This window comes from Euprymna scolopes, chromosome 41 (assembly GCF_053919585.1).
Source record: "Euprymna scolopes isolate OS-2025 chromosome 41, ASM5391958v1, whole genome shotgun sequence".
Classification (NCBI taxonomy): Eukaryota; Metazoa; Mollusca; class Cephalopoda; order Sepiida; family Sepiolidae; genus Euprymna; species Euprymna scolopes.
In genome coordinates, this window is record NC_136522.1 from 18,426,197 (window position 1) to 18,445,220 (window position 19,024).

The 19,024-nt window shown below is 33.8% G+C and overlaps 1 protein-coding gene across 2 annotated transcripts in view; it reads right to left on the reverse strand.

Annotated features, from left to right (window-relative positions):
* The window catches only part of LOC145266372 (DNA topoisomerase 3-alpha-like), a 148,130-nt gene that overhangs the window by 26,905 nt on the left and 102,201 nt on the right, over window positions 1–19,024 (reverse strand). For both annotated transcript variants that reach the window (XM_080121998.1, XM_080121997.1), the window contains exons 21-23: window positions 13,627–13,708; window positions 7,399–7,498; window positions 5,920–5,993 (exon numbers count right to left, since the gene is read on the reverse strand). In XM_080121998.1, coding sequence (XP_079978124.1) covers window positions 5,920–5,993; window positions 7,399–7,498; window positions 13,627–13,708 — 256 coding nt within the window. The remainder of the gene's footprint in view (window positions 1–5,919; window positions 5,994–7,398; window positions 7,499–13,626; window positions 13,709–19,024) is intronic.

Sequence of the window (19,024 nt, forward strand, 5' to 3'; positions counted from 1 at the left end):
AAGTTAAAAACATCTATGGTACTTGTTTAGTTTAATCAAGACATTAAAAAAATGAAAATATTGAAAAAAAATTATATTGTACGTACCAGTTATGGAATTAAGTTCTCATAAAAAAATTTCACTTTATTTGATCAAGTAGTTTATTTTTTTTTACAGAGGAAAATCAAATTTTAATAAGATTGATCGTATGGCCATGCCTGTTTCGAGGAGGAGGAGGAGGAGGAGGAGGAGGAGGCCAAGGGAAATAACTCTACACCACTTAAAGTTGGTCAAAATTTGACGACATTATTGTGAAACAAGAGCAGAAAAAATACCTAGATAAATATTTTATTTTTTTCACTTATTTTACTGTCCTTTTTTGATTCTGTTTTTCTTTTTTCTTTGTTAATCCCTTTTTCGCACATACTTTTTTATACTTCAAATTTTGGCAAGATTTTTAATTTCACCAGCTAGTAAAGATTTCATTCAGAGAGTTAAAATTTCTTTTATAGCTAACCCCAAGTTCAAGTGGCAATGCCATTAAACTACATGCAATCGCCTAAAAATTAGAAGGACTCTTTCCCCAACTGAGGATTTATCATCTATATATATAAAAGGCAAAATGTGTGTGACCATTTCGTGTATGTCTCGCAAAGGCTTTTCTCACACACGCTCCCGGGGGAAGGGGAGGTTACGATCGCTTAGAAGTGTTTATATAGGCCCTAGATAATAATATCTAGGATTTGGGAAAACGGGTCGCGTCTAGATTTATTTACATCGACTTTTACAAAATTATTGCTATTTTGGCTTCTCGCGTGTTGATTCGGCTTTTTCGTATAAAAAGCGAAAATTAATTCAAAGCTAAGCGAGTGTTCTTGGCATCGCGCTGAGAAATGTCCAGAAGCAATCAGCTTTGATCAATCTTGTATATCAGACAATTGCTATTCAATCTGGACAATTGGGAGCTGGTTTCCCCCTCCCTAACATCTGATGGGGAAAAAAACAGTCAAATTTGGCTAAACAAACCCAAACGCTGCCTCGCAGCAAAAGTTAACTGCGTGACTTCTATTTGACCTCCTTAATTAGGTCAAATGGAAGCAGCAGAGTTAACTTTTATTGCGGACACCTGTTTTTAATAGTTAAACAAATAAATTCAAACGTGTCTCCGTTGTATGTCGCGGTGGCCCAATGGCTAACGTCGCACAGTTTTTTGTTTTTTTTCACACTTTAATTTCCAACTTTGCGTCAAGGGTACGGGTTCGATCCTCATACTCACCTACCAAAACTTTTTTTTTTTTATTTTACCCCCAATGGAATTTGGATTTACCCAAAACCACACACACCTCAAAACACCCGGGCATCGCCAGGTATCCCCGCTAGTACTTTCATAAATCAGGGTCCATTTTCTGTAGGCTGTTTTTGAACCCAGTCAATGATGAGTACTTTTGCTAGTCTACAAATATAAAAGCGAATGTATGTTTGTATGTGTGTTTGCTTTTTCTGTTTTCTAGGTTGGCAGTATTTTTGCGCGAACAGTTGGCAGAGTTGGTGGAAATTTTCTGTTTCTATGTCTATCCTTGTAGCCATGTCACTAGTAAGGGTGCTGGAGGTAAACGTTTTGTCTGGGCTGACGTTATCCGCCTGATAGTCAGGGACCCGAACCTTGGATTAACCACTAAGGAGGCTGTCCTATCAGCAGGTGCAAAGTACTGGGGCTGCTGTATTGCCATTTGGTGAATGGAATCTGGACCATGCAGTAGCTTCTGGTGGGGCCTCTCGATGCCATACTAGTGGGTAATTGTTACGGCTTTACCTTATCATGTGGTACAAAAAAAAAAAAAAAAATTCTTCGTTTCTTTTTCTCTCTTAGTTTCCCCTCTCTGTCCTGCTCTAAGTAAATCTGTCGACCTAGTCCACAAATTCCAAAATTTCATCATGACAAGTTTCAAGAAAAAATACACGATTAAACCCGGTTATCCAACTTCCAACGTAAACCCCTACTACCATGTCTCCTTCTCCAACATCAGGGGTCTACGTTCTAACCTTCCAGAGGTTGAAACCCAATTACAGGAGACTAAACCAGACCTTTTATTTTTAAGTGAAACTGGCATTGGACAGGCTATTTCCCTAGATGAGTTTGCAATTACAGGATACTCTAACTTAACTTCTAAATCTGACCCCCAAGATCGCCATGGGCATGGAATATGTGCCTATATTAAAGATAGCTTTCCATGTGGGAGGGACATCTCCAGGGAAGATCCTAACTTACCCTATATGTGCTTCCGGGTTGCTTTAGCTCACACTACTGCACTTATATTTACTCTCTATCGCCCCCACAACAGCGGAGTTACTATCTTTCAAAGCATATCTGAGAAAATTGACCAAGTCCTTTCTACTTATCCTTCAGCTAACATTCACGTATGTGGAGACTTCAATGTTCACAACGTCGAATGGTTGACCCACTCAAACAAGACCGATGATGAGGGGAGGTTCTGTCATGATTTCTCCATTGCCTATGACCTCACTCAGATTGTTCAGGAACCTACCCGTGTGCCCGATAATGACGGCCAGTATGCGAGCCTACTAGACCTTTTTCTCACAACTTGCCCTGAACTATGTTCAGTTTCTGTTCTGTCGCCTCTTGGATCTTCCGACCACTCTGTTGTATCAATTAAGATAAAAATGAAATGTAATAAGTCCCCAGACGTACCACTTCATCGTACAGTATATCGATACACTAAGGCTGACTGGGATAGCTTCCGTACATTTATATCTGATCTACCTCTGCATTCCATGTTTAAAAAGGATGTGTCCTCTATAGTATTAGACCTAACTGAATGGTTAATTGTAGGTATTGACCATTTCATACCCTCTAAAAAGTTTCAGCAAAAACCTAACAGCCAGCCATGGTTCTCTCCAGAATGTGCTGCTGCCATTGCGCACAGAAATCACTTTTTCCACTGCTTCAAACGTAATAGATGTATGGAAACTAAAGCCGTTTTCAGGACTGCCAGCAACCATTGTAAGAAAGTAATAAGGAACGCAAGAGAGTTGTATGCTCAATCTGTTAAGTCCAAAGTAGCTGAGCAGCAGCTTGGTTCCCACCAGTTTTGGCAAATAGCAAACAGAATCCTGAACAGAAGCGTGTGCTCCATCCCAACTATTATCAATGGACCTGAGGTAATCTCGTCAGCATCAGACAAAGCCAAACTCTTTGTCAAGAACTTTGCAGCTAATTCTACCCTTTGCGACCAAGACCGCCAACCCCCAATATTTCCTCCTGTATCAGAAAACACGCTATGTGATATACGTATATCTGTACGTGATGTTGCCAAGCTAATCAAAAACCTTGATTCCAGTAAAGCAACTGGCCCTGATGGTATTCCAATTATAGTACTCAAAAAACTTCAACCTGAACTAGCGCCCATACTTACAAAACTGTTTAAACGTTGTCTTAAGGAGAATAGTTTCCCATCTCCCTGGAAAATCTCATCAGTATGCCCTGTATTTAAGAATTCAGGTGATCGCTCATCCCCCTCTCAGTACAGGCCAATAAGTCTCCTGTGCGTCATGAGTAAGTTGCTAGAATCTGTGTTAAATACAGAAGTAATCAAACATCTCAACAAAAATAACCTTCTTAGTGACACTCAATATGGTTTCCGTTCTGCTAGATCTACAGCAGATGTCCTTACAGTTATATCGCATAGGATTAGCAAATCTCTCGACGGTGGCAATCTTTCTAGGGCAATTGCTCTTGACATATCTAAAGCCTTTGATAGGGTATGGCATAAAGGTTTACTTCATAAGATCGCTAGCTATGGTATAGCTGGAAAAGTCTTCTCAATTATTAAATCATTTCTTTCTGATAGGTTCATAAGAGTAGTAGTTGAGGGGCAAAAATCAGAAGCTCTCAGTATTAATGCCGGTGTCCCTCAGGGATCCATCCTGGGCCCAACTCTTTTCCTGATCTACATTAATGATCTTCCAAATCATATCCTTACATCATTTGTAGACATTTATGCTGACGACACTACCATTTATGGTACCACATCTAAAACAGTAAACGAGCAAGTACTCTCCAATTCTCTCTCCTCTGATCTTGAGCATGTAGTACAATGGGGAAAGGAGTGGCTGGTTACTTTTAATGCATCTAAAACCAAGCTTCTCTCTTTACATCATCAACATTTTAATCCACATTTGTCATCAATTGAAATGAATGGCTCTCGTCTTCAGGAGGCCTCAAGTTTTGACAAGCTTCTGGGCTTGACCATTACTCCTGATCTTAAATGGAACACGTATATCAAATCTGTTGCCAAGGCCGCTGGAAAAATGGTGGGATCTTTCTATCGATCCAGTAGATATCTCACTGCTGATGCTATTCTCTATCTATATAAGAGCCAGGTACGTCCAAGGATGGAATACTGTTGCCACATCTGGGCAGGAGCTGCTAGAAAGGACTTGTCCTGCCTTGATAGAGTTCAAAATAGACTTCGTAGCCTCGTAGGAGATGTCCTTTTCTCCTCCTTACAACCTCTATCTCACAGAAGAGATGTTGCGAGTTTGTCTCTGATGTATCGTTATTTTCATGGAAAGTGTTCAACTGAGCTTCAATCTATGGTCCCCCCTCGCCAAACTTTCACAAGAAACACTCGTCTAGCTGTAAACACTATCAATAATTTCCCCCACTCTTTATCTGTGCCTAAACCTAAACATAGATTCCATGAACAAAGCTTCTTTCTTAGAACTGCACGCCTGTGGAATTGTCTTCCGTTTTCCTGCTTTCCGGCTGACTACAATATGGTTGTGTTCAAGTCTAAGGTAAATAAGTTCTTGATGAGCCGTTCCATATAAGTTATTAAATTTACCAAATTTTCATTACTAATGATTACTATATTGACCAACTTCTACTGTACACTCTTTAACCCTTATCCTTGAGTGGCCTCTGGGCCTTGATAATGTGGTGATGCATTTGTAAAAAAAAAAAAAAAAAAAAAAAAAATGTCTACAAAAGGCTTTTTTCAGAGAAGCGGTCAGTCAGCTCACAACTTCTTAAAACTTTTTATATCACATATAAATCATAATATCTACGAGTTAACAACGGAGGTCACCTGTCTATTTAATTTGCTCGAATTTGGGAAGATAAATATTCAACAGTTTTCGCTCGCCACATGTGGATTAGGCAGGCTTTTTCGTATAATAAAAGCGACACTACTTCTGGCAGTATTTTTCCGGTCGCGAAAGCCGGAAATGTCCGAAAGCAATCAGATTTGATCAATATGGAAATATTTTCCTTATATCAGACAATTGCTATTCAATTTGGACAATCCCCTTTTTATGGGAAGCTGGTTTCCCCCACAACATCTTGGGAAAACAGAAAATAAATAAAAAAAAGCTGCCCTGCAGTAAATATTGGCCCCGCAGTCAAAGTTGACCTCATTAAGTCATTAAAACCCGCACCTGCCAATTCTAAATAGTTGAATAAATTCAAACGTGTTTCCGTTAGTATTCGTGGTGGCCCAATGGTTAACGTTGCGCGTTTTTTTCACACTTTAATTTCCAACTTTGCTTCAAGGGTTCGGGTTCAATCCTCATACTTACCTACCAAATTAAACTGTACAAGTACCGCATTTTGATATTTTCTTCACAGAGTGCTTTACCTTTGAATGAAGCAATTGAATATTTTTATAATAAATATTTTTTTTATTTCTCCATTGTTTTGTTTGTTTTTTTTTTTAATTCATTTTCTTTTTTTTTTTTCTCATTTGAGCTCTCTTGGAAATTGCCATCCAGAAAAGATCACCTGGGAAAGGAGACTAGATTCTTTCTAGAAAGGGTAATGTTCACTGAAGACTGACATGTCCCAGAAGGGAAGTGGTCAGAAATCATGGAAAGAGGGTTAGGGTTAGGGTAAAGTTGTAGTAGAAAAAAAACATTACTTACTCATTTGGTATAAAAGATGGCACAGAGCCAGGACGGAATTTAAATTTTATCAAATGAACAGGTCCCGGTGTACACTGAAAAGAAATTTTTTTTTTTTTAATATTCAAAAATAATTTGAAAATAATTTTTTTTTTTTTAATATTCAAAAATAGTTTTTTTTTTTTAAATATTCAAAATATTTTTTTAATATGAAAATATTTGTTTTCAAATATTAAAAATATGTTTTAACATATTAAAAATAATTTTTAAATATTAAAAATATTTCTTTAATATATTAAAAAAAAATTTGTAATATTAAAAATATTTTTAAATATTAAAAAACCTTTTTACAAATATTCAAAATAATTTTTTTAATATTAAAAATTATTTTTTGTTTAATATTAAAATACTGTATTTTTTAACTTAATTTTTAGATTAGAAAAATATTCATTTTAAGAGGGAGAGTATTTTAAAACAAACTGGTTATTAAACTGTGTAAACTGTCTATAAAATATGAAAATTAGGCTTAAACTAGACTCAAGAAAAAGTTGACTAAAAGTGATTGTTAATTTGGTGTTTGTTTTTCTGTTAACAAAAGTTTTAACAGTTTCGGTGAAACTTTTTTTGAAAAGCTTTAAGAACTTTTGAATTGTCTCACCCTGTTTTGATTGTAAGTCTTCAAAAAATGAAAACAAAAAAGAACTTTCAAGCCTGAAATGCACCATTGTTAATATATTTTATTTCTTTCAAAGATAGAAAGATAAAATTTCTCAAGATGGTTAAGGGAATAGTCATTCATTTAGTGACATATATTCTTCCTTCTTCTTTTTTTTTTTTGATAATTGATTTAACGGAATTTAACAGAAACAATAGTCAACTTTTTCCTTTTTTTGTATTATCTGTATTTATTTTCTGCCATTCAGAGAAAAAAATTGTTAAAGTATTTTTTTTTACTCTTATTCACCCCAGATAATGAACATTGGCACTGGGACATAAGGGGTAACTATTAGGGACCATACTTCCAAAGACACTTCAAGTAGGGAGTTGAGCAGCAAGATGTCTGTATTTCCAAACAATTTGATCATTTACATAATTTATTATGATTGATATTTTCATTTTATTTAATAATATTATTAAGAGTAGGGTGTGGAGTCCTCTTCTTTCCTCTTCGAAGATTTATCTACTAACACCGCTGCTCACAAAGAACTTGGATTTACTTATGCTTTATTTTTTTAACTGTTTGAAAAATAATAAAAAATATTTTAATAAATAAATACACTGCAAAGAATTGTTTTTTTAAATATTAAAAATAAATTTTTTAAATATTGAAAATAATTTTTTTTTAAAATATGCTTTTATAATATTAAAAAAAATGATAAACCAATAAGCAGACAAAACATCCCAGAGTTGCAAGAACATATCTGAAAAAATTAAATTATTTTTTTTGCATGGTGTTTTTATTCAGATGCCAATGAAAACGTAAATACAAAATAAACTTACCTGGGAACAGGTCCTTTCAGTAACCTCTGCATTCAAGACAAAATCTGGGAACCACAAGACATTCCGACAATTTGGATAGGCAACGCAACCAAGATAAAAACTGATACAAAATAAAAAAGATAAAAAAAAGAATAAAATTATTGTAAAAATTTTATCAGTTAATTACAAACAAAATTTACAATTTAGGTCCTGAACTGTCATCTAGGCTTCAGCCTCTGTCCCATCGACGAGATTTTGCATCCCTCTGCCTGTTCTACAAATACTTTAATGGTGAATGCTCTGACGAACTGCAAACACTTGTACCTCCTCCACGTAACTACCCCCGACAAACCCGACAAGCTACTAAGTCTCATCCCTTTACAGTAGAGATCCCTAGGTGCAAGAAAGCCTTTTACTCCAATAGTTTCTTCCCCAGAACTGCAGGTCTTTGGAACTCCTTTTTTTTTTTTTTTTTTTTTTTTTTTTTTTTTTTTTTTTATTATTACATTTTCACCCCAAAGAACCTCGTGATTTCCGGGATTCTGCTTTCCCAACTGTACTGATATGCAGAAGTTCAATTGTAATGTGAACAAACATCTTTCTATTCATCTCCCTTCATAATGACCCTGCTAATTAAGTCCCTAATAGTAGCCCCCTGCTTCAAAGTGGCACTGTGCCTTGTTTGGGGTGAAAATTGAATAAAAAAACAAAAAAAAAAAAAACAAACAAACAAAGAAATTTTAAGTCTGATCTATTATATGAAATGCAAATGTCTGGTTGTGTGTCCAGCTAAAATATGGTGCTTCTTCAGATTGGCACCTGTAGCGGCATTTAAAATTATAGAAAATACAGAAATGTCTGTATAATGTACATACCAGTCATGGGATGAAGATGAAAAATTCCAAAAATCATATTATTTGATCAAGTTGTTTTTTGTTTTATCTAAGAAAATCAAATTTTACTCTGTTTCGATGAAGGTGAAAAAAAGGCATCCAACAAATTGGTAGACTAGGCCAGATAACCCTAATAGACGTGGAAACTCTCAAAATAATCCCTGATTATCTCCCCTTATGTTCTCTAGTAACCTCTCAAAGCTTGTAAATTTGTTTTTTGTAAATAAAAAAAAATATATTTGATCAATTTTTGTGATTTTTGGAATATAAAATTCCATGACAGGTAGGTACAATATAAAAGTTTTTCTTCATTTGTATTTATCGCTATAGGTGGCAATCTGAATAAGCACCACATATACACAACAACCTACCATAAATTTGGTATTTATTTTTAGTTAGTGTAACCCCAGAAAAATGATATCTTAAAATTTAGAAAATAAAAGTTCAATATTTGAGGGGGGGGGGGCGTTTACATCATTTAACTGTATCAATCCAAACATTCTTCTTTTGATGTTATCATATAAAGGGAAGTAAATCTGATTTTTTTTTTTTATCACAGTTATTTTCCTAATGCTGATTCAAATCATGTTATGTGTATGGGCTGAGCAAAGAAAGAAAGACAGGGTTGGGAAAGAGAGGTTGAAAATGAGGAAGAAGAAAGAAAGGATAGAAGCTTTTACACTTTTGTCCTAGGCAGTCCCGGGTATCTCTACTAGTCTAATATATAAAATAAATCCAGTGAGTTCTTTTCTCTTTTTTCAAGCAGCCCGGTGTTGCCCGGTTATAAAATATGCATAAATATTATATTTTAATTCATGCAGATTTCTTATTTATTGTGAACAGAAATACTGCAGAGGTATTAAACGTAACGTTAAATTCATATAAAAAAAAAAATGAAGAAAAAAAAAAATGACGAAAAAAAAATGACAAAAAAAAAAGAAAGAAACTGAGACATATGCATGCGAGTATTACATGTTTTCTAAACTATTCACTTGTAAATAAAAAAAAATACCCAAGCCGAGATTGAAACAAAACCTAAAAACTGTAAGTCAAGTTCGATAACCATTAGGCCAGCTTGACATGATCTTTAAAAAAGTATTTTCAAACAAACTTATACTTATCATAAGGAAGTTGTCATGTTTCACAGTCATGAAATAGTTGAATGCAGATAAAAAAATCCGATCACTCCCACATACCAATTTTTCAATTTTGACTCCTTAGCAGCCCTTTTTTCCGGAAGAACATCAATTAAAAAGTTTTCCACATATCTGAATATCCTATATACAAAATTTCAAATCTGTAGATCAAAAATTCATTGAGTATATAGTTATAAATATATAGATCAAAAATTTGTTGAGTATATAGTTATAAATATATAGATAACCTACCACATATAAAATTAATATTTAATTCAATTCATCGGATCTTAATCTGTCTAAATTCTTAAAATAAAATTTGTATTTCCAATTGATTTTATCATTTATATAATTAATCATGATCAATATTTTTATTTTGAATACTATTCAGAGAAGGTCGAAAGAAACCCTCCATTCCATCCTCAGAAGATTTATATACTAACACCACTACTCAAAAAAAACAAAAAAACTGGGAACAAATTTAGTAACAGGACTTCTTGTGAACTCACCAGTATTAATTCATATTTTAAGCATTTTGATTAGCTAATCAAGATAGATTTTATTAATCACTACATTTGTTTCAAACAGGGAAGAAAAAGGAGAGTTGACAAAGAGTTGAAGAAAGAGAGAGAAAGAGAGAGAAGAAAGCAGACATAAAACTACTCAAGCGTGAATTGAACATTCAAACAAAACAATATTTATCTATATATAAAAGCGAAAATGTGTTAGTGTGTGTGTGTGTCTATTTTTGTGTATGTCCGCCAAAGGCTTTTTTCACCTGGCTTCTCGGTCGGCTCACTAGTTCTTAAAACTTTTTATATGCTGCCTAAATCATAATATCTACAACTTAAGAACTGGGGTCGCGGCTAACTTTAATTTGCCCGACTTTTACACACTATTTTCCAGATATTTATCGATCGTTGCGTCTTCGTTACGCTTTTCAGTATAAAAAAGCGCATGAAACAGAAACTGGCTTGCAGCGCAAAACTAGGTCAAACATCACACGACTTAACTTTCTTGCACCTGTCAATTTCACTTTATAAACATTAACTTAAGACACTTATCACTTCCTCTCCCCTCGTGGCTGAGATTGTTAGGTCTCTGGGGTTTTTCTATTTCGTTTCTACCTTCGCGTTAAGGTTTTGGGGTTCAAGCCTACCTTCCTACTAAAACTTTTTTTTTTCTTTTACACCTCCAAACAACTGGCCAACATTTTTTTTTAAACAGGGTTGTTTTTATCTACCCCCACCCCCAACATACACACCTCCAAACACCTGGGCAACGCCAGGTACCCCCCGCTAGTCTATAATATATAGGGCAAAAATCTGTTTAAATGTATGTATGTATGTATGTATGTTTGTATATCTGCCCATAACTTTCGACAGAGGGGATGAATTTTCACAAAATCGGTACTGTTTTGAAGCTCGACCCTTCAGACGACAAATATAAAAAAATTGGCTAAAAACATTAATTCCTTCATCCTCAACTGGGCACTTTTCTACAGGGAGGGGTAGCAAAAAATCGTTCCTTCATGACAATTTAGCCAAACACGCATGCATAAAAAAAATTCTTTCTTGAATTAGTTTAAATATAAAAAAACAATCTAACTTCGCTCACGCAATCATAGACGAGTCGTTATAGTGACAGCATCGTTATCTTAAGATTGGACGTTCGAGCCGAGATATCAGATATAATTTTTTTTTTGATTTTTTAAATTTTAATATTTAAACGGTTATTTATGCCATTTTTACGTTAATTTTTATTTTTTTCCATCACGTTTGCTGACTTTTTTGTTTTTCCAATTTTTTTAAGTTTTAACATTTAAAAAGGGTTATTTCTGCCATTTCCTTTTCTTTCGCTTATTCTTTTTATTTTGTATTACATTCGCTGTTTTTTTTGTTTTGTTTCTGTTTTAAAAAAAAAGTTATATTCAAACAGGGTTATTATGTTCGCTTATTCTTTATTTTCCATTCTGTTTTGATCCCCCTCTCCCCACATCCGGACAACGCCGGGTACCCTTGCTAGTCGCTTATAAATTTTTGTATGGATCCCAAGTCATTTCTTTAGTGATATCTGCTCTTCCTTGTATTTTCTGATAACTGATTTAACGGAATGGAAGAAAACAATAGTCAACTTTTTCTTTTTAATTAACTGTTTATTTCCTGCCGCTCAGAGGAAAAATTGTTAAAGTAATTTTATTTTTACTCTTATTCATTCTAAACAAGGCACATTGCCTCAGGAACATAAGGCAAAACTATTAGAGACCATACTTTCAAAGGGGCATTCTAAGTAGGGAGCTGAGCAGCAAGATGTCTATATTTTTAATTTTACATAATTTATCATAGTCAATGTTTTCATTTTACTTTATGTAAAGTAGGGTGAAGGTGTCCTCCACTTCACCCTTCAAAGATTTATCTACTAACACCACCACTCACAAAGAACTGGGAACAAATTTAGCAAAAGATGTTTTACTGTCTCACAAGTATTAATTTATATTTTAAACATTTTGATTAGCTATCTGACATAGATTTTATTAATAAGTAATTCGTACAAACAGTTTGCAGGGAAAGTGCTGGCAGACAGTTGCTCTGCATACCGGACACCAGTAGATTCTTGGAGGAGACAATGTAAACTGTTTCAGGGCATCCCTCTCAATGGCTATTTTGCAGAATGCCCCTCACTCCTCCACCTCACTAAAAATAAGGCCTCACCTACTGGATCAACTACTCCTGACATGTTAGCATTGATGGCATAAACTGCCAAAATGACTTTTTTGTTATTCATATACAAAATGAGTTTACGTTTCTGAATTTTTGAGATGAGGATTGGTTATTCGTATTATTTGATTTCATCAAACTGCTGTTCTCATCTTGAGTGATTTTTCAGAACATTTCAGTTGATGTAACCTCTGACCTTCTTCAGGCGTATCTTGTCGAACTCAGGAATGTTACTGTTGTAACACCTTTTCTGATGAAGCTGGCTAAGACCCCTGTTTATCTAGAACTCTTGGCTCGTATCGTCTGGTTCTTCTCTGAGGGTTGTTACATTGAATCCTGTATGCTGAAAGCGAATATCGAAGCTGCAGGCAGGAAGAAAAACAAACATGTGAAACTCTATTCTACAGAATTGATTTCACAAACTTATGTACAAATGTTTTTACAAATATCATTCAGTTCTTAGTAAGTTTTTTCAAAATCTCAAATCTCTTCACAGACAGCGTCAGATGGGGGGGGGGGTGAGGGAAAGGAGGAAGAGTCGCGTCCTCAGGGAATGGCGGTCTCTATACAATCTGTTCTCCCCAAAATCAAAAAGCAATCCCTCTCTGACTAATTTTCGCGCGACAGTTGTATATATAGTGAGGTATGTGGATGGGGTGGAAGTTTCCCCAGCCAATAAGATATCACCACAAAATCGAAAAGCCCCAGATTTGCGTGTGTGCAATTCCCGAATCTGGGATCTGAGTTCTACAGACATATTAATTCTCATGACCCCCTAAGGTCAGATGTCAGTTCTGACATCCGACTTTGAGTTCACCAAGGCCAGACAATGTTATGCTTCAAGTTTCCTGCCATCAACTTTAACTGCAAAACATATTTCTCTGGTTTCAAACAATATCTATTTTGACATGAAATAAAATATATATATTTATATTCTCTATTTTAAATCCTCGAGGTACCTGCCGTCACCCGGGAACGATTAGCTATCCAGCATAGTTACTCGGCCCCTCCAAGGCCCCTGGGCGGGGGGTTCTAAAGCTCCCCAATGAGGGATTATGTCACACTGTCAAACTCGGGAATTTGGATGGAATTTCGAATTTACTTCATGGGGGTAGCATGCTCTTGTTCTATCAGCCATGACTTGATAAAGGTCCTAAGTAATTCGCAATTGTAATTTTTTTCAGTCACCCACACCGAGAATTGAACCTTCAACCTTCAGGTGAATAACATTTTTTGAGTTCCACAAGATACACCTGAAGAAGGTTGGAGGTTACATCGACCGAAATGTTGTGAAAATCACACTCAAGATGAGGACAGCAGCCCGATGAATCCAAGTAATATGGAAAACGACATGATTTATATTTGGCGTTAACTCTGTTGTGGTCATCTATCATTGTTCCTTTTGATTCACCTTTTTAACCTTTTGTTCGAAACAGGGAAGAAAAAGTAGAATCCGCAAACAGTTGAAGAGAAAGAGAGAGATAGGTCTGATATTATCCTTACCCTTTGTTGTCTTTCTTCTTCCTTAACAGCATCTTCTCACCACACTTGTTGCACGGCTTAGCATCCTGTAATGTAGGCAAGGCTGAAAAAAAAAAGGGGAATAAATTTAAAATTTTAATCCATTCTAAATAAAATAGAATAATACATCAAATATGTTTAGAGATATCTCCAATTATACAATGTATGTGTATATTTCACTCCGAAACTAATTAACTGATCATTATAAAATTTGAAACACAGGTGGAAGCTAATGGGCACGATATAGCAAAATGTAGAATATAAGAAGCATTGAGTAACTCCGATAGGGATCCAGGAACATGAAATAATCGTTTATATAAAAAAAATATCATTCACGTCATAATATTTTCCTTTCAGAGGAAAGAAAAGAAAGATGGAAGAACTATGAAAAAAAGAAAGGAAAAAAAAACAAGGTACCGGTATCCTGCACAAAAAACGGTATTCGTCGTTTTGTCTAAAAAAATGTCTCGTATGTTATTGTTCCATCATGGACTGTATTTGAATGTATATACAGGCCACAACAAACTTTAGATAGACCAGACAACACAACGCTGCTAGACAATCACATGTATAAATAAACGCCATTATATATACAGTATGTTGAGAGATACACATACAAATATATACGCAGCCCATGATGCAATATGTACACTTATTTAGTCTGATATATAACATGTACAATTATTTAGTCAATTATATAACGTAAGGAATTGTAATGTTGGTTATATTTTGTTTAGTTTTTATGCAAATCTAATATATAAACGGCTATATGTCTGTCTGTCTGTTTCCATATTTTAAAATTCTATCTCATCTGAAACTAAAAGTCGCAGAGCGGCACTAGGGATCTCAAATGATTGGATTTTTTACAGGCGGTTTTTTATGGGTCTTTAATCTTTCAATCGAAAAACACCCGTCTAGCTGAATCCACTGTGAAAAATTTCCCCCACTCTTTATCTGTGCCTAAATCAAAACGTGGATTCCATGAACAAAGCTTCTTTCTTAGAACTGCATGCCTGTGGAACTCTGTTCCGTCTGCTTGCTTCCCACCGGACTACAACTTGGATGTCTTCAAGTCCAATGTTAACAAATTCCTAATGAACCGCCCCCTTAAGTAAACACTTCATCAAATCTCCACACTAACGTAATGTACTTGCAATAACCCTTATCCCTGAGTGGCTTCCGGGCCTTGATAAGTGGTGATCACTGTGTAAAAAAAAAAAAAAAAAAAAAAAATCAGTTAAAATTGTTTTTAAGGAGTTAAAAATTGGTCAAAACTGAACAAATCGTTAAACATTTTGTACATTCATCTTAGTTTATCTTTAATTGGTTTATCTTGTCACGTTGGTACAGTGGTAACATCACCAGCTTTGAATGCTACAGTTTCGGTTTCAATTCTAGCTGATGCCACCCAAATACTTTTTTTTTTTTACTTTTGAAATTATGACTACATTAAAAATTATCACTATATTAAAAATCTGGACAAATTAAAATATCATATTTAAGCGTATTTTACATCCGAGCAAATCCCCCACCCCACCCCCACCCCTAATGGGGGAGAAAAAGAAGGTTCGTGAAAATTCATATACCTTCAATTTTTACGAAATTTTATCAATTGATATTAGACATGAGTCAATAAATATTCACAAAATTTCAATCTCTTGCGTATATTTTATAAAGTATTTTTAGAACGCATAAAACGGGAGACAATATCCTTTTCAAAAGTTCAAACATTTCAACTTTATACATAGTCATAGGCACGAGATGCCTTCAATAAGTTTCCAGACTTTTTTTTTGCACGGGCACTTTTATTGATAGTACACACATGAAACTCTAGTCTTCTTCAAAGTAATCTCCGGCTGCAAATCACTCGTATGGTTCTAACAACTTCTGGAAAGCCTCATGGAGGTCCTCTTGTGTGAGTGTGTCAATGACCCTCATCAGTCTCATTCATTCTGTGTGAAAGAGAGAGACAGAAAGGTCCTCGCCCATTAGATTTTGTACACTGTCAAGTATTATTACACAAAAGTATGTAAAAGTTCTAAGTTTCATTATAATACATATTGATCATCGTACAATATCAATATCTTAAAAATGTAAGAGCACATGAGCCGTTCCATATAAGTTATCAAATTTACCGAATTTTCATTACTAATGATTACTATATTGTCCAATTTCTACTGTACACTCTTTAACCCTTATCCTTGAGTGGCCTCTTGGGCTTGATAATGTGGCGATGCCTGTGTAAAAAAAAAAAAAAAAAAAAAAAAAACTTCAAATACAGATACGATCGTTTTCGGTTCTATTCATTAATATGCTTTATGCACGCATATTCTTCAGTTCAGAGTCCATAGAAAACTCTCTCTCTCTCTCTCTGACACACACACAAATGTCCAGTATATATATATATATATAAGTAGAGATTCAACCGTTAAGTGGTCAATCTTGCTGCATGTCCAACAAGATGGTCATCTTCTGACTGGTAATCTCATTTCACCAACTTCCAAAAAGTATGGAAGCTCTGCAAATGCTTCATTACGCAAAAGTAGGATAAACTTCTACGTTTCATTATAATAGATATTGATCATTGTATGCTGTCAAGTATCAATATCTTAAAAATGTAAGAGCACAAATGTTAACCTTGTACATAAAGAGGGACTTCAAATACAGATACAATCGTATTCTTCGTTGCTATTAATTTAAAATGTAAGTATTACAAGGCTCCTAACTAGATTTACTGGGCTTCTTTTCAATGGCAAAATTTATTTTTTACTTGGTGGGGGGTCACCGTTTATCAAGGTTTGAAGAGGCTAAACTCTAGGATAAGAGTTAACGAGTGTTAGGTAGATGGTGTGACAACACCATGATGATCAGTAATAGTGGAACTTAGGTAGGGTTTAATTATATAAGAGGACAGATCAACAAGAACTTATTTACATTAGACTTGAAAACGACCATGTTATAGTCAGGTGGGAAGCAGCCCGACAGTATTTTTAGGAAAGAAACTCTGTTCATGGAATTTTCATGCAACGGGATTTTTTTTTTTTTTTTTTTTTTTACTTTTGGTTGAAAATCCATGTGACAAAATGTCCTGTCTAGAAAAACATGTTGCTATGTGTAATAAAATAGAAAATTGATTTCTACTTGTTTATAATGCAATGTTTTCAATTTTTCGGAGTGGGCTTTGGGCATTTGTCACACAATCCTTCAGAACTGTGGTAAGTGAGGCTTGCTAATCCTGACAATCTGGGAGACGGATTGAGAATGTGAGTCTGTGTCAGGGAATGGGGTATAGAAAAGCTATGTCTGATGCTACCAGTTGTGTTTATGTAACTAGAGAAACCAAATCAATTACTGTGGTTGACATTAAAGTCACCAAATACACGTACTTGAGCGCTAGTAAAGCATGGCTGATTAGGGTACAGTCCTAGGTCAAAGGAGAACAGTAAAGAAAATATAACTAAAATTATTTTGCAAGGTTAGTCTAAAGCACATGAAGACGTGGTCGTCTGATTCTAGTTTGGATTTTTTAATTAAAGGGAACGTGTTTCGATTATAGACTCCAAGTTTGTGCATGTGTTTGTCTGAATCCTTATGGCAAAGTGGGAGATAACAAGACATTTTAAAGTGATCAGAGAGGATGGAGAAATGTGGATTAGTTTCACTTTGTGCTAACATATCAAAGGAGTTTGTGAGGAAAAATGATTCTACATAGTCTAAGTTAGTTCTTCTAAGACCATGGATATTTGTGAATATGAACCTCAAGAGAGCAAGCGAATTGGTTTTGTTTGGGTGTACTTTTTGTTTGATTGTATTTTTTTGTTTGATTGTATTTTTTGTTTGATTGTATTTTTTTATTTGATTGTATTTTTTTGTTTGATTGTATTTTCTGTTTGATTGTATTTTTTGTTTGATTGTATTTTTCTGTTTGATTGTATTTTTTATTTGATTGTATTTTTTGTTTGATTGTATTTTTTATTTGATTGTATTTTCTGTTTGATTGTACTTTCTGTTTGATTGTACTTTCTGTTTGATTGTATTTTTTGTTTGGTTGTACTTTTTGTTTGGTTGTACTTTTTGTTTGATTATATTTTTTGTTTGATTATATTTTTTGTTTGATTGTATTTTTTGTTTGATTATATTTTTTGTTTGATTGTATTTTTTGTTTGATTGTATTTTTTGTTTGTATTTTTTGTTTGATTGTACTTTCTGTTTGATTGTATTTTCTGTTTGATTGTATTTTTTGTTTGATTATATTTTCTGTTTGATTGTATTTTTTGTTTGGTTGTACTTTTTGTTTGATTGTATTTTTTGTTTGATTATATTTTTTGTTTGATTGTATTTTTTGTTTGATTGTATTTTTTGTTTGTATTTTTTGTTTGATTGTATTTTTTGTTTGATTGTACTTTCTGTTTGATTGTATTTTTTGTTTGATTATATTTTTTGTTTGATTGTATTTTTTATTTGATTGTATTTTTTGTTTGATTGTATTTTTTATTTGATTGTATTTTCTGTTTGATTGTACTTTCTGTTTGATTGTACTTTCTGTTTGATTGTATTTTTTGTTTGGTTGTACTTTTTGTTTGATTATATTTTTTGTTTGATTATATTTTTTGTTTGATTATATTTTTTGTTTGATTGTATTTTTTGTTTGTATTTTTTGTTTGATTGTACTTTCTGTTTGATTGTATTTTCTGTTTGATTGTATTTTTTGTTTGATTATATTTTCTGTTTGATTGTATTTTTTGTTTGGTTGTACTTTTTGTTTGATTGTATTTTTTGTTTGATTATATTTTTTGTTTGATTGTATTTTTTGTTTGATTGTATTTTTTGTTTGTATTTTTTGTTTGATTGTATTTTTTGTTTGATTGTACTTTCTGTTTGATTGTATTTTCTGTTTGATTGTATTTTTTGTTTGATTGTACTTTTTATTTGATTGTATTTTTTGTTTTGATTGTATTTTCTGTTTGATTGTATTTTTTGTTTGGTTGTACTTTTTATTTGATTGTATTTTTTGTTTGTATTTTTTGTTTGATTGTATTTTTTGTTCGATTGTACTTTCTGTTTGATTGTATTTTCTGTTTGATTGTATTTTTTGTTTGATTGTACTTTTTATTTGATTGTATTTTTTGTTTTGATTGTATTTTCTGTTTGATTGTATTTTTTGTTTGGTTGTACTTTTTATTTGATTGTATTTTTTGTTTTGATTGTATTTTCTGTTTGATTGTATTTTCTGTTTGATTGTATTTTTTGTTTGCGCTGTCATTTTATTTAATAGTTTCAGTTTTAGTGTGAAAGGTGTTGGACAAAGTGGATGTGTATGATACCAAATATGCACACACAAAAGACCATCAGCTGACTCTTCATCCACACACTTGTGGCT